At 37.4% G+C, this 16257-nt stretch overlaps 1 protein-coding gene across 1 annotated transcript; it reads left to right on the forward strand.

The window, feature by feature from the left end:
- The first annotated feature begins 714 nt into the window (after positions 1 to 714).
- Positions 715 to 14897, forward strand: LOC122988504 (cartilage oligomeric matrix protein). Its single transcript, XM_044360846.1, has 19 exons — positions 715 to 837; positions 3778 to 3851; positions 4229 to 4280; positions 4683 to 4831; positions 6157 to 6294; positions 7194 to 7271; positions 8161 to 8313; positions 8601 to 8705; positions 9052 to 9159; positions 9290 to 9446; positions 9637 to 9755; positions 10935 to 10987; positions 11075 to 11268; positions 11978 to 12156; positions 12647 to 12695; positions 13140 to 13336; positions 13505 to 13677; positions 13861 to 14000; positions 14484 to 14897. The coding sequence occupies exons 1-19, from the start codon at positions 771 to 773 to the stop codon at positions 14540 to 14542; spliced, it is 2244 nt and encodes a 747-aa protein (XP_044216781.1). The 5' UTR covers positions 715 to 770; the 3' UTR covers positions 14543 to 14897.
- The last annotated feature ends 1360 nt before the right edge of the window (positions 14898 to 16257 follow it).

Below are 16257 nucleotides of genomic sequence, written 5' to 3' on the forward strand. Positions count from 1 at the left end.
TTATATCTTCAATCTTCTGTAAAGCCATATCATCATCATTAATATGACTATGTGAATAATGTTCATACAGCAGCATGTCAAATACAAAGTTTACAGTGTGTTATAAAACACACATGGATACATCATAAATTGATTAAAAAAAATAAAATCGGTTTAATATTCATTTAAAAACTGAACGAATCTAGAAAAATTTACCTTTTCCTGTGAGGGACACGGTGTGTAAATCTCCCTCAGGTGAGGGATGATCATACAACTAAAGTGCAAAAAGTGAGTTTTCATTTCAAGTTAACAACAAAATGATGCTGAGCAGGTTCAGCATATTCATTAATTTTGGTAAGATGTTAAAATTAGAACAGATTATAGTTTCCAGTTAAAAGGTACCAACTAACCAACGAACCATAAACCTCTCAGTATCTCATAAACCATTTTGACATATGCACAGTTCTTGTTTAATGAGGCATCATGATTTTATTCAGTTGTTCCATTTTGACATGATATATGCAGAAAAGACAGATTGATGCATGTATTATATATACATACATACATACATACATACAGTGTTATGCAATCAAACCTGGACTTCCCAAAAACAGTGGTTTGCTGAGGGGAGCACTGTGGATGTGGATGTAAGCTGAGGAAGGGGCGGTTGGTGGTGTTGGGGGTATAAAAACCAAAGCAAGGGAGGAAAGACTCAAACTTTGCTGGAACCAGGTTCGCAGGAGGAGCACTGATACCGAGCTGCAGACCTGAACAGCAACACAGATTAAACCATGCTGCCGTTTCTGGTGCTGACCTGTGTGCTCTGCTTTGGAGGTCACACTGCTGCAGGACAGAGAGGTGAGACAAATGTTTCTGTTTTTATGTTTTATTGTGATATTTTTGCTGTGCAGCTGGGAAACAATATGATGAAACTTGACTGACTGGAAATTTCCTATTTATTTAAAGTTAGCACTAACATACTCTACAGTTTGCATGAATTTATATTAATTATGATAAATATTTAGTGTATTATGTGTGTAAATGTACTACCATACTCCATATAGTATAAAATTTGTGAAAATGGAGAAACTGCAGGTGTAAAATGTCATATGGATGAGAAAATGAATATGCTGACGTATGGAATATCATTGAATTAAGCTTTATTTTTGTAGAAACATATTTTATTAGAAACTATAAATTGTTATTTCTTGTTTTTTTACAACCTAAATGAGTATTTGACTTGTCGAGGGATAATAAAAGTTAAAGAGGACAGAGTTGGACTTCAGAGAGCAAAAACTTAACTTGCTCACAACAAGGAAAAACCATCATTGTGAGTGTTTTGCTGTAGAAAAAAAACGGCAGGTCTCATTTACCTTTCTATTAGCAGCGACAGTGATTTATTTCCAGTATCTTTCCTCTGCTGTGGAATTCATTCAGTAAATAGAGTTGCTACTAATGAGAAGAACACATTTCCTGCGCTTCACGCTCAGGAGACTCCTGCCCTTTTACGGCTCCTCTGGGGGAAGGGGAAGTGGTCAAAGTGGCTTTAGGGGGGATGTTGGAGGGTCTTTGGGTCAAGTGGTACAAGCAGCGATGACCACACCTGATCTCTGTTCTGCTCAGAGATAAGCCTCATCTGGAGGATCTGTAAACTGACACTGTATCTGCAGTTTCTTTTTGACTGAACTGAAAATAAAAAAATTTACGTAAAATTTGAGTTAAAGTTGTTGCGTTTTGGGGGTAAATCCATTTAAATCCACAATGTCTGATTAAGAGTCAAACCAGGACCAAACCAGGTTCAAAAATAAATTTGTTGCGTTTTCATTAAGACTTTTGCTCACCAGCTATCTACCTGCTATCTATCTGCCTCTCTCTTGAATTAGTTGGAGTTTCTTCATTTTAATGTGTCAAAGTGAGTCACATTGGAGTCTGATAATTAGAGGACAAAGACATTTTTCAGTTTGTTACAATTTGGTGCCACCAGAGTTCAAATGGCATCTTTCTCCATACCAAGCCAAAACTACAACAACCAAACTGAAGTCAGCCACTCAAGAGTCAGTTGCTCGTTATACCGCCATAATAAAATCATTGAAATGTGTCTGTAATATGTTAAAACGTCAGATGGTCCTCCCAAGAAAAATGGCCCAATAGGTGTCATAATGTCAATCAGCCAAAAACAATTTACAGTTACACTTGAGTGACAGATGCCATCTAGTGGTCATAGTAATTATTAACTGGAGCAGTGACGCAGTTCATATGTAGACAAACTTCCTTAACAGTGGACTTTGCAACAAGAGACCGCTGTTCGTTTCCCATTTTCAACCGTGAATCTTGCCAGTTTTTTAAAAATTGTAACTATGATCGTTCCCTAACCTTAACCCTGTGGTTGTTATTGTAGCCATGACGACAAAGGTCACCTTTAACCCACAGCATGTTTCTCTACCCTAACGAACTGATCATTTTAACCCAAACCATCTTTCCCTAATCCTAACTGAGCGGTTTTTGAGCCTAAACCTAACCAGACCTGACCATTGTCACATCATAAAACGTCATATTCTTTAACAGTGATTTGTAACGGTCATCCCGCCGACTGGAGCGCCAGATTAGAAAATGTGCCCGTGTGTCGTTCTGGAGCCACACAGTCAAACAAGCTATTTGGTCGTTTAATTTGAAGGACTTGTAGTGTAACATTAGCACAAGAGAAGAGTTACACAATAATTAAAGTTAGCTAACATTGGCTGCCATAAGCTAACGGTCATACAAGACCAAGTAAGGCTGTAGCAGCAAAACCCCTTCTTCATTGTTGGATAGTTGACAGATGGTTGAAACAGGATAATCTGTATCGAAAATCCAGATCATTTTTCAAAGCTGGGATACTATTACACAGTAGCATCACCAGGACGCCCATGGAGTTGAGTTCCTGCAAGCTTGATAAATGTTTCTTCCAGTAAATCTTGTATCATTCCATATCTGGAAAATGTATCTCACATCTCTGACTCAAATGTCTGTCTCTGCTCAAGACCAGTGAATGCGTGGGTAGAGGATACAAATGTGGCCTGCGGTGCGTGAGAAATGTTAGGTATTAGACTTTGGTATTATACAGGCAGTGGATCATGTTGTATGGGAGGACATGTGTGCTTTAATCCCCCGCCCCCGCCCCCCCCACACACACAGCAGATTGTTTTAGGCGTTGGATCAAACCTTACAGATGTATTTGCTGACAGTTGTACCCTCTGCATATTGTACACACACACATTCAACACACCTCCCCCTCTGTCATCTGTATTTGTGTTGTTTTTGTTCTGTTTGTAACGATTGTTGGACCTTTTAAATTGTGTTCAGATCGAGTCAATTTCTTTCCCTGTTATCACTGTTTTTGCCATTTGAGTAAAACACCTACAAGTACATCAATAATAGTGTTCAGATTTTTTCACCTGGGACAAAAAATGGAATATTTTTCTTGAGCTATTCTAAAATGTGTTTAACTGGTTTGTTGGTTTTCCACATTGAAACTACTACGTGATATCCAGCAGTTAACAATTAAATCTTTAAACCAAATACAGCAAAACTAAAATATCAGCTTTAGTTTGCGAAATGTGAATATAAAAACTTTTCCTCAAAGTCTTGCAAAGAGCAATAAAAGTATGACCTTCAGTATTTTATTGATTTGAACAATTCAAACTGCATTAGAGTCATCGGCTACAATTTGTGTGCATCAGCTGATTACAGTACATATGGTTTTATAATGTATCTCCGTCCTGTTCTAGTGGTGATGATTGTTTTTCTTTTTAAATCCAGATGGTGAAATTATCAGTCAGATTAAAATGACGAACCTCGCCCTGGCTGAGATTAAAGAGCTTCTGAAACAGCAGGTAAACTTCCTTCATTTAGACAATGACGTCAATATGTGTCTCTTCACAACTGTGTGTGCAGGTGTATTTGTTTGCACATGAAGATGAGACTAAGCTGGAAGTAAAACAAGCAACTGATCTTTATACAGTTTATTATTTTTAAGACATTTGCTGATAAAACTGCAACAACTTTACATTAAAATCAGATGCATTTTAAGTATGATGAGATAAAACTCTTCAAACATATTTTCAATATGGATAGAAAGCATTTTAAATCAAATACTATATTATTTTGTTTATATTATTATTATTATTATTATTATTATTATTATTATTATTATTACATTCTGTATTATTTAATATATATATTTATATTAATCGATTACTTGCTTTTCTAGATAAAAGAGATAGTATTCCTGAAGAACACAGTGATGGAGTGTGAAGCCTGTGGTGAGTTCACAGTACTTACAATACATCTCTTTTTTTCTACCTGAAAATACACAATTTTGAAATTTCAATCTTTCCCAACACTTAAATCTTGAAAATGAATATATGTTGATGATGAAAATACTGTTTTGAACAGCCTCTAAATTCTGATGCTACTCTTTTCCTCTAGTTTTTTAGACCTTTACAACTTCCACAGGGACACTCATACAAAAAACTAATGAGAAACAATGGGATCATATTTATAGCTGTTAAAGCAAGTTTCATAACATCATGAAAATCTACCATAATACAAAACCCATCAGAACAAACGGAATAACAAGATATGATATGATGACATAAATCATCAAAACAAACAGACATTTCACTGCATTGAAACAGAAGATGACTGATCTTCTCTCTCTTCAGGGATGGGAGGAGCACAGCCTCGTCCCTCCTGTGTGCCCAACCCCTGCCACCCAGGGGTGAAGTGTATGGTGACACCCCAGGGTATAAAGTGCGGCCCCTGTCCTGACGGCATGGTGGGCAACGGTACCCACTGCACTGACGTGGACGAGGTACGCAGAGATGTGATACGATACAAGAACTTAAATTAAAACTCTTCCCATAGAGGCTTTAAGATGAATCATATGCTATAATACATTAATATATACAGTAATATAACACACTGATGCTGTGTGAAGTCAAGTCAAGTTAATTTATTTATAGAGCACATTTTAAAACAATAACACAGACATCATGATGAGGATCAATAAGTAAATTCATGAAAGTTTAGAATTTAAAAATTGGATGAAATCATAAAAACACAACAGCGAAGAAATAAATAATAAAAACAAGGTCAACTTTCATTTTTAAACAATTATTACACTTATACAATATGTTGTGATACATCATTGTAGGATACTTTTTTCCCTGTTAAAGATTATGTGGGGGCATTTGTCCGTATCTGGTATAAGAATAGAGGATGTTGTATGCTGTACACTTTGTAAAGTTCTTTATGATTTGTGATATTTGACTATATATATATATATATTTAAAATTGACTAGGATACATTACGTTACATTAAGATATAGTACAATGTGACACAACATGATATGTCATATAATATACAAAACATTATATGATACAAAACAACACAATATTACACTAGCATATATAATTTGATGATATCAATATGATCAAGTGACACAACAATACAAGTTGCAAACCAAAACAATGAGCTAAAAGCAGCTAAAAGTGCAAAAAGCTGCAGAGCGTGATGTTGCAACACTAGTGACCTTTTTGTTTGACAGGAGGTCACTTGTTTTAAAGGTTTACACAACTACAGTAAGATCCACCCACACAGGTGTTTTCACTTATTGCCTAATTAGACGTTTTCTGAGGTCTGTGTGGGAGAGTCCTCAGATTCATTAGATCAGAGTAAAATCTGACAAATGATCTTAGTTCATTATTTATACTATAGGGACAGACAAGAGAGTCTTAGTTATGTTGCATACTTGCCTGAAAATGTTAGAAAGGGAGCATTTGGTTGTTATTTTTTGGCAGAATTGCATATACATATACATTATATATGGAACCTAATGTCTTTATTTGATCATGTTAAGTTATTTTGTATATTTGTATTGTGATATTTAAGTCAGTAAAGTAACTCTCTCTGACCCTCTGATTAGTTTTGTTGCACCTGTTTAAGTGGGATAGTTACACCTCTGTTTTTGTTTGTGGTTCATGTTTAATCAGCCAAAGTGAGTGTGCAGAGCCTTTATTATCAATACTTCTACATTTGTTGAACCAAAGGTCAAATCTCAAAGACTCATGAAGTAAACTGGTGTAAAAAAGCCTTAAAAACGTCCTGATGTGTGTTTGTATTTTCCTTGTCGGCAGTGTACTGTGATGCCGTGTCACATGGGTGTGCGCTGCATCAACACCTCCCCAGGTTTCCGCTGTGGTTCTTGTCCTGCTGGATACACCGGCCCCCAGGTCCAGGGCGTTGGTCTCGCCTACGCCACCGCCAACAAACAGGTCAGCACCACTAAATACTAACACTTAAGACTATTGCTACTACTTCTACTACTACAAAAGAAGAAAAGGTGGTCTTCCCAAGTTCAGTATTTTCCAGATGGGTAACTATAGTTTAACAGTCCTTAGATCTGGTCTGGTGAGCAGTGGTTTTGAATTTAGCATGGGAAGTGATAAATTATGTAAGAAAATTAATTTTGGTAAATTAATCAGGCTCCAGGAACATTAAGACTTAAAAAACGAGTCTTAAGTTTTGTTTAGCTACTACTGATATGATCATTTGTTCATCATCATCATTTTTTCTACTTTGAACCTCATAAATGTCATGAATTACAGGGAATTTTAAAGCTTGAAGGTCTCATCCCACTGGCTGATTTCAAACTTTAAATTATTACTATTTAGTGATGTCTATGATTGTTTCTGATGCTGTTTGTCTGGTTATGCTTGTTTTCGTTCTCTCTGATGTACTTAAGTCTCTCTTGCAAAAGAGATCTTGGAAATAAAGTTAAAGATATGTAACTTATGGAATTAAAAATTGTGCGAAAAATATCAGCATGCTAAATTCATAAAAAGAATTCAACCCTTAAATTATCTTCCCACCTTTTTTTATGAGATTGTGTGTTTTTAAAAAAAATAAAATTCTCCCTCCTTGCTCCTCCTTTTGCTTCTCACCTGTTTTACTCCGCATCCATCAGCAACACCTCCTCCCTCTGTCCTTTACATACAATACGTTGAACAATGTGCACTGGACTGTTTCAGCACCACCTTAATCATCCATCCAGGACTGACTTCACTCCACTGCACGTCTTTTTCACCTGTCGTCCTATCACAATCTTGATGTGAAAATCTTGTAAACCCACTGAAGTGTTCGGTTGTTCTTCCTGATTGTTTGTCCCATCAAGGTGTGCAAGGATATCAACGAGTGTGAACGCCCCAACAACGGAGGCTGCGTGGAGAACTCACTCTGTATGAACACCCCTGTGAGTAAAAATGCTGTGAATTTACAACAATCAAATGAAAAACCTGCTGCTCATACAATAACTATACTACTGTGTAACCTATAAAAAATGATTTCATACAAGGTTTTATTTTAGAGTTTTGCAAGATCAAACCACAGAAAAAGATTCAGATAACACTAAAGTGTTATTGAGGGACCCCAACATGTCAGGCATTCAGTGGTATTTGAGGTCCTTAACATAACAAAGAAGGGAAGGTTTTATATTATTTATGATTATTTAACTCTTGTGGTACTTGTTTTTTCTCTTACTTTGTATATTTGAATTGTTTTCACCACAACAGCGAAGCAAATTCCTTGTATGTGTAAACTATTTGGCAATAAACCTGTTTCTGACTCTGATTTTCAGTCATGTTAGCTTCTGCAACAAATGTCTGGAAAATCGCAGCGCTAAAAGGATATGCAAGCAGAGAAAAGTCATCAACTCTCATTCATTCATCTGTGCTGTGCTCATGTTTTGAAAATGCAGAAAGACAAAACACAAGCATAGAAGTATTTTGATTAGTTGGTTTGTAGACATGATTCATTACAGCAGGAACACTGTGATTTTGGTCTCATTGTGATTTTGGTCACATTGTGATCTAGAACCATTGTTTTGGATTGACGACCAAAGATTTCATTGTGTTTCTCTTACAATTGTCAACTTTCCTTTGGAACAACCCAATTTGCTCCGTGTACAGGGGCCTTTTTACAATGACATCCTTGTGAAATACATTAAAGTCATGGAGCCAATGGAAAATCCCAAATCCTGCTGCTCAGTGCTGCCTTATGAAGCTCTTTTACAGTAATATTAATGTAGGAACATAGATTGATGCTCACCCTTAACACTAATGATGGATTTGATGCCTTGTCAGGGCTCTTTCAGGTGTGGTCCCTGTAAGACGGGCTATATTGGTGATCAGAGACGTGGCTGTAAGCCTGAGAGAGCATGTGGGAACGGCCAACCCAACCCCTGCCACGCCAGTGCAGAGTGCATTGTCCATCGAGAAGGGACGATCGAATGTCAAGTGAGCAAATTCTACTTCCTGTCTTTAATCAGATTTCTTCAAATTTTCACTTTATAGTAAATTTTTCTATGTTTGAGAATCAGGTAGAGCTTTATGGGTGAGGCTGTACAAACCTTTTAGACATATCATGAAGCTGTTTAAACATTTTTGACCATGCTCGTGCCAGATGTTGTGAAGTCAAAGGTCTGTTTGAGCACTTAAGCTCATCTTATACTGTATGCAGAACATGACAGGGCCAACAAAAACAGTCCTTATGTACAGTACATAAAACATTTCCATCCCCCCAGTGCGGAGTTGGCTGGGCTGGAAACGGCTACCTCTGCGGCCCTGACATTGACATCGATGGTTTCCCCGATGACAAACTGAACTGTCCTGAGAGGAACTGTGCCAAGGTGAGTCTCCTTTCTATCCATGGGAAGCCTTTGAAAATTAATGACACAGAAAAATAAAAAGAAGTAGTCATCTGCAAAGAATAACATAGATATTTTATAGACATGGTGATATACTGTACACTTACTTGGTGAGACTCAGTCAGGAATTGTACTTTAAGTCAAATTTTGTTGCGACTTTTTATGCTGTTTGTAAGAAACAGCAATTAGACTATCAAGGAACACTGAACTTCAAAACTGAATCCAAGATTGATGAAAGACTTTTAAGTTTCAGCCATTAATCTCTTTATATTAACTCTGGCTGTCCCTTCTTGTAGTCTACTTTAATAGCGAGTGCTTTTCTTTTCAGGATAATTGTCTCACTGTGCCCAACTCTGGTCAAGAAGATGCCGACAGTGATGGAATTGGAGACGCCTGTGATGAAGATGCAGATGGGGATGGGATACCCAACACACAGGTTCATGCGCAAAAGAATTTAACATGAAAATAATGGATAAAACTGAATGCATGTATGAATAAAAAGCCTACGAGCATGTATTTTTCACTTCAGTAGACCTGCAGACACTAAAACTAAAACTTCTCTACAGGATAACTGTGTGCTGGTGCCCAATGTGGACCAGAGGAACATCGATGAAGACGACTTTGGTGACGCCTGTGACAACTGCCGCGCCGTCAAAAACGACCAAAAGGACACAGATGTGGACCAATTTGGTGATGAGTGTGATGAAGATATTGATGGGGATGGTTAGTATTCTACAAAATTTAGTTATTAGAGTTATTCATGCATACTAAAAAACCAAATCAGTAATGGCAACACTGAGTTAAAAGCAGCATGTCACTTAAGTTATGATTGAAAAGGTTTTGATGCATTCATACAGATATAAATCTATGCCTGAATAAAAACAGAATTGGATTTTAAACATTGATGCCTCAGGAATCCTCAATCACCTGGATAACTGCAAAAGGGTTCCCAATGCTGACCAGAAAGATCGCGATGGAGACCAAGTGGGAGATGCCTGCGACAGCTGTCCATATATTCCCAACCCCGACCAGGTCAGAAATCTTTTAATAAGAATAACAGGTATAAGTTGCCTCTAAGTATGTAAAGCTTGTTAGTAAGGTTGAGGTTAAACATGTTGAACTCTTTAGACATAATGCTGAAAACTACAGATGGTACAAATATGATATGGAGAGTAAAGTTGGATGGCAACGGATGGAGTTGCAACTTCTTTCTGTCAAAGATAAAGAAGAATTAGGAGCGAAACTTCAAGAATGTCCATGTGACATTTCCAAGGTATTTATCACTAAGAATGTTGACCAAAGACATCTGCACAAAAAGCCACAAGAGCAATTTAAAACCAGTTGTTTTTACTGACCTCCAGTGGTTTAATAGTAAAACTCCATTCATTTTTCCTATTATGTGACTCACAGTTGGAGCTCTTGTGCGGCTTGGATCAAGATGAAACTCTCCCGGTTAAATCATCAGTCCAAAAGATGAACTGTGTTGGAAAATATCTGGTTCTTTGATAAAAACAGTGACCCACGGGTGTATTTCAGCAGGAACTATCAAATCACTGACCTTAAACTTTTATGTGTGCAGCTAATGGCTAAAGATTACACTGAGATCACAAATAATCATACACTGTACACTGAGAAAACTGAAAAGACAACCTGCAGCTTAAAGCAGTTCTTTTAAATGTTGTGTCAATTGTTGGTAAATTCAGAAACTATGACACTGTGTGTTGTTCTGCAAAGTGCAGCAATGAAGTATTTTGAATTTTCTAGTGCTCTGACTCGTGCCTTACTGGCTTCTTCTCCAGCAGCTCCTCCCACTTTGTGACTCTATTTGTCAAATTCCTTCAGTGATGTAGAAGTGTACTTCAGGGTGTGTCAGTACACTGTGACATCACTGTTGAGTGTGGCTACAGGTGAAACTTTCATCCAGCGAGGGCGGTGAAACACACTGCTTTTCAGCCTGGTGTTAAGTTACTCTTTGGAAAAGTTTAAGTCCCCAAATACTACATTGCTCATGCTGCTAGTGGAAAATAATAATAAATAAGAACATAGATAATAAGAAGAACATGGTGGTAGTCAATAAAACTAATGTATAATTCTTAAAGACTTTCAACTAGCTTAATCCACACTGTCTTGTCAACCAAATGTATCATATAATCATGGCTGGTTTACTGTTGGGTTTAACTATATGCTAACAATGACTGTCATGTCTCTCAGATGGATGCGGACAATGACTTGATAGGAGACCCTTGTGACACCAACAAGGACAGGTATTGTGAGACCTAATCACTCACATCACGTATCATTTGTATCTGTGTAATTAGTGTAGTGTAGTGATCAAAATCTCTCTTGCTCAGTGATGGCGATGGTCACCAAGACTCTCGAGACAACTGCCCAGCCGTGATCAACAGCTCCCAGCTGGACACCGACAAGGATGGCAAAGGAGACGAGTGTGATGATGACGATGATAATGATGGCATCCCAGACCTGCTGCCACCTGGACCTGATAACTGCCGTCTGATCCCCAACCCTCTGCAGGAGGACTCTGACAGTGAGTAATGCTCCAGGTCAGAAAGCCAAGAACAGCTAGGCTTGCAATTGCTTTTTTTTAATGCTGTTATCTTGAGATCACAAGTTAATTATTTCGTTATCTTGAGAAAATGAGCTTTGTTATCTCGAGATAAGATAATCAACCCGTTATCACGAGAAAACCAAAGGTCATTTCCTCTTCTTACTTATAATGTTTATCAGAGATCAGGAGTGCCATGCCAGCATGCATAGATGGCATCTTGATGACTGTAGCAACTAATTTAAGGTGAAAATGTCATAACAGCACCTTTATTAATGACACCTGGGTCACAGCCAAATGGCAGGTTAATTAACTCCTGATAGGATGTTTCATGTAGGAGAAGTACCAAACAATACCTTTCAAGCATTTTCATTTTATTAGACTTAATGAGAGAAGGGAAAGTAAGGTGGAGAGAGGGAATAAGAACCAACATATGACACATTTGAACCCTTCAGAGCCACCTGAAGGCTTCTTGCGCTTGATCTAAATAGTTGTGCCATCCACGTGAGGGAGATATGGAGAAAAGACAAGAATGAACAAATAAGAATGAGCCTCTTGTCTTGTTATTTCAAGAAATCGGCCTTTTGTTTTCTCAAGATAAATTAACTCGTCTCAAGATAACACCATTAATGAATAGCAGCAAATAATGAATAGTGAACACTTACATCTATCCATCTATCTGTCCTCCCAGGCGATGGTGTGGGTGATGTTTGTGAGAGGGATTTCGACAATGACACTATCATTGACACCATTGACGCTTGTCCCGAAAATGCTGAGGTCACCCTCACCGACTTCAGGGAGTATCAGACCGTTGTTTTAGATCCGGAGGGAGACGCACAGATCGACCCCAACTGGGTGGTGCTGAACCAGGTCGAGTGACTTATTTTTTCCTTCTTTTTTTCCTGCTATTTTGTTGTTTCATAAAGTATTTCATAAATGTAAAGGAATACATCTTTATTTAAACTTTTTCTAAATTTTGGGAAATACACTGATTTGCTTTCTTGCTGATTTGCTTCCTGTTGAAGTCACGGCCAAAAAATGGTTTGGCATAAACCCCTTCCGTAACACCACAACATGTACTCAACAAATGAGAAATAACGTCAATTTATGGAAGGTAATTTGAGGCCATTTGAGCAAATAACGTCTTAGAAACATTATTTGCTCAAATGGCCTTCCATACTTCCATACAGGAGCTTTAATGGTTCTAGTAGACAACTTTTCTTTTTAAAAAAAGCATACTTCCCAAACATACAACTGTATAATGAATTAATGAAAGAGTCCCAAAATGCACAACTACTTCTCAGTCTGATAAAATGTCCTATAAATCAACAATTTAAAAAAAAAAAAAATTTTTCTGCAGGGAAGAGAGATTGTCCAGACGATGAATAGTGATCCTGGGTTGGCTGTTGGTAAGAACATCTGCTATTCAAACCTTAAAGAACATCTCTTAAAAATGAATGACATTTATATAACACAGTTACATCATTTGTAACTGATATGTAGAAAATAATGCTGGGTAAATGCTAACATAGCATCTAATGTTGGCAACTTGTTGTTAGACCAATATGTCAGAGTTTTCAATGTTGATATTTACAGAAATGTATGTTTGAGATAAGTTATAAAACGGTCACTTGTAGGAAAAAAAAAGTTGTAAGATCATTATTGTTAAATCCTTTGTTGAGCTTTAGGGGAGTCCACTTTCCCCACTAAACAGTCCACACATTAAACTAAACACAAAATATCAGTGGGGCAAATTTTCATGTAGCTCAGTTTCCATAATTTCGACATTAAAACAGAGCTTCCAGTTTCTTTCTGCATCCGGTGACACCTGTGTGCTACATCTTCTCCATCAGGTTACACTGCTTTCAGCGGCGTGGATTTTGAAGGGACGTTTCATGTGAACACGGTAACAGACGACGACTACGCAGGATTCATCTTCGGGTACCAGGACAGCTCCAGTTTCTACGTGGTGATGTGGAAGCAAGTGGAACAGATCTACTGGCAGGCAAACCCATTCAGAGCCGTAGCAGAACCCGGCATCCAGCTGAAGGTAATCTACTGGTCCATTAGTATTTTAGATTATACAATATTCTGTTTTTCCTTAAGTGTTAAATTGTTTTTGACGATATGCACAAACATTCAGAAGTTGCCATGACTTATGTTAAGACTTCAAATGTTGTGCAGACTCAGATTTCTTGTCATTTGTGGTTGTGAAAAGGCTGTCAAGTCAAACACGGGTCCAGGTGAGAACCTGAGGAACGCCTTGTGGCACACCGGCGACACGAGTGACCAGGTGAAGCTGCTGTGGAAAGATGCTCGCAATGTTGGCTGGAAGGACAAGACGTCTTATCGCTGGTTCCTGCAGCACCGACCTGCTGATGGCTACATCAGGTACTGACTCAGTTAAAGGAATATTCTGCCACTTGCTTGCTGTCTTGTCGGGAGTAGAATTGAACTGTTGAGTAGAATGACGTAGAAGTAGCTGCTCCACATTTGTCTTGTTCACAAATTTTCCTATAAAATGTTGAATCCACTCTTTGCGGTGTGATGTCACTACTCTCTGTCGGTGTGCAGGGTTCGTTTCTACGAGGGTCCTCAGATGGTGGCGGACACAGGCGTCATCATAGACGCCACAATGAGAGGAGGCCGACTGGGAGTCTTCTGCTTCTCCCAGGAGAACATCATCTGGGCCAACCTGCGTTACCGCTGCAACGGTGAGTGTTACGTCTGCTATAACTTCCTTCAAACACATTTTTTATTACCTTTTACATGTGAACAGACTTACTTTATTTAACTGTGACATTCTGCTTTACATCTACATGTCTTTGTTTTTTCCTATTTAATTGACCCTATTATTAATCTCTTCTAAGTTCTAAATAAAATAAGATTTTAACTAAGCATTAGTGGATCTTTCAACATTTTACAACAGATTATTGACAGTTGAGGGACATCAACTTCAAGTACTACTAAGGCACATAATTGTAAATTGCCCAATATGAGGCCAGAAATGTTTTTTTTTTAACTGATTGACTGAGACACATCTTAACAACGTACTAAAAGAATACAATTAAAAGAGGATTTTTATCAATTTGGATGACATTTATTTTTGTACTCATTGGAAATAGAGTATAAATGTAAGATAAATGCTCTTCCTTGATTGCTCAAACTGTAAACTACACTGATCTGTCTCTCTCCAGACACTATTCCCGAGGACTTTGACACCTACAGAGCGCAGCAAGTCCAACTGGTGGCCTGATGAGAATAAACGAGCCCAGGGAATTCTGGGAACACTTTCCAACGCACAACTTGGTGTCAGAAAGATCATCACTATGTAAACGTTCAATGAAAAGCCCAGCAGAGGTCTCTGAAACATCTCCTGTAAAATCCTGACAAAAGAGAAAACTCCACAGCTGTAAAACTTTTCAAAGGGAACCATTTCTAGAACAAGAATAGTTTGAATTGTTTAGCTGTTCCCAAACAGAAAAATATGTCTTAAATAATATTATAATGCTCCAAAATACTGTCCACTCTGTGTCAATTTATACTTTCTGAAAGAGGAATTATTGCAAAGATTCAACTTTTACTTATGAATAAATGTGGATTTTGGTAAATTATGTGTGGATGAATTTCGGCTCTGCTAAGTTTTATCGTGCATATTCACAAATGCTGAATATTACCTTATCAGCAATGATGAAATGTTTAAGAGGTAGCTTTAACTTGCAAACATGTCAGATGCATCAACTGCAGTGATATAATAATCTAAACTTATCAATGATTATTGATAATGCAAGGTATTTTGATAATATTATGATAATGGTTAAGCTCTATCATAAACTAACTACACTACAAAAAAGGTCAAACATTTGACGTTAAGTAACAGACATGTTTTTTTTTTTTTTTTTTGAAACTCAACAGCTTTTAGTGGAAATCAACATTCTGAACATTTCACAAGCATGCACATATCCAAAATAATCTTTTAAATTTGCATTTGGAAATACAGATTACAAAATAGAAACAATAGCAAAGACAATATACAACAGGATTGAAACATCATGCATGTCCACAGCAACACGCTGCGATGTTGTAAAATGACACTGGACAGTTTTGAATCAGCATATTCTGCAAATCAAGACTATGTGCAGAGAAAAAATCTGTCTTCCACATTCAATTTAATTGACATTTTTCTTTCATCTTATAAACAAATGGTCACATAAGGAGAATCACATGGCAACAAATAAATAACTACAGATCTTTTACTACAACTTACAGGACAACAGTGATATAATGCTATTCTCACTATAAGCTTTAAGTGTAACTTAAACTGTGTTTTCCAGAGCCTTTTACATGTTTCAATGAGTTGTAGAGTCATTTAGAAAACCCCATGTTATTAAAGGGACATTTTATTCAGACCTAAAACACTCTGGGAACAAGCAGTAAAGACAGAGCAACAACTCTCTCCATTTATTCTGGGACTGAGGAATACACTTTTAAACACAGGACGCCTGTTTGAGATTCACTCGTCAGCTTTTTCAGTTTGAGACAGAATTTTGCTTTATTGCTTTTTAAAACACAAGATAAATGTTGGCTGTGCTAAAAAGTAATGCAAGAAAGTGGTGTCTCAAACTAAAAACATGCAGATGAGTCAGAATAAAGGTTTACAAGACGTAGTACTTTGAGCTGATCTGTCCATCTCATCTGTTTGGTAAACGGACTTCTAACTGTTCAATCGCCAGAAACGTTTCCTATAATCAGTGTTTAGCCTCAGCTCATCAAATTTAGTGAAATTAGCGTGATGCCCTACGTGTGAGAAGTAATAATTGTTTTCCGACCAATAAAGGAATCTGGTAAAGGCATTTAGTTTCAACTCTGGCGAACAAAGTTTACTTTTTAAAAATATCCTATTAACTGCCTTTTTTAAAAAAATATTCGTAACTTTAATCGAAGTTGTATTAGCTGCCTAACTTTAACTCT

This window comes from Thunnus albacares, chromosome 9, assembly GCF_914725855.1.
Source record: "Thunnus albacares chromosome 9, fThuAlb1.1, whole genome shotgun sequence".
NCBI lineage: Eukaryota > Metazoa > Chordata > Actinopteri > Scombriformes > Scombridae > Thunnus > Thunnus albacares.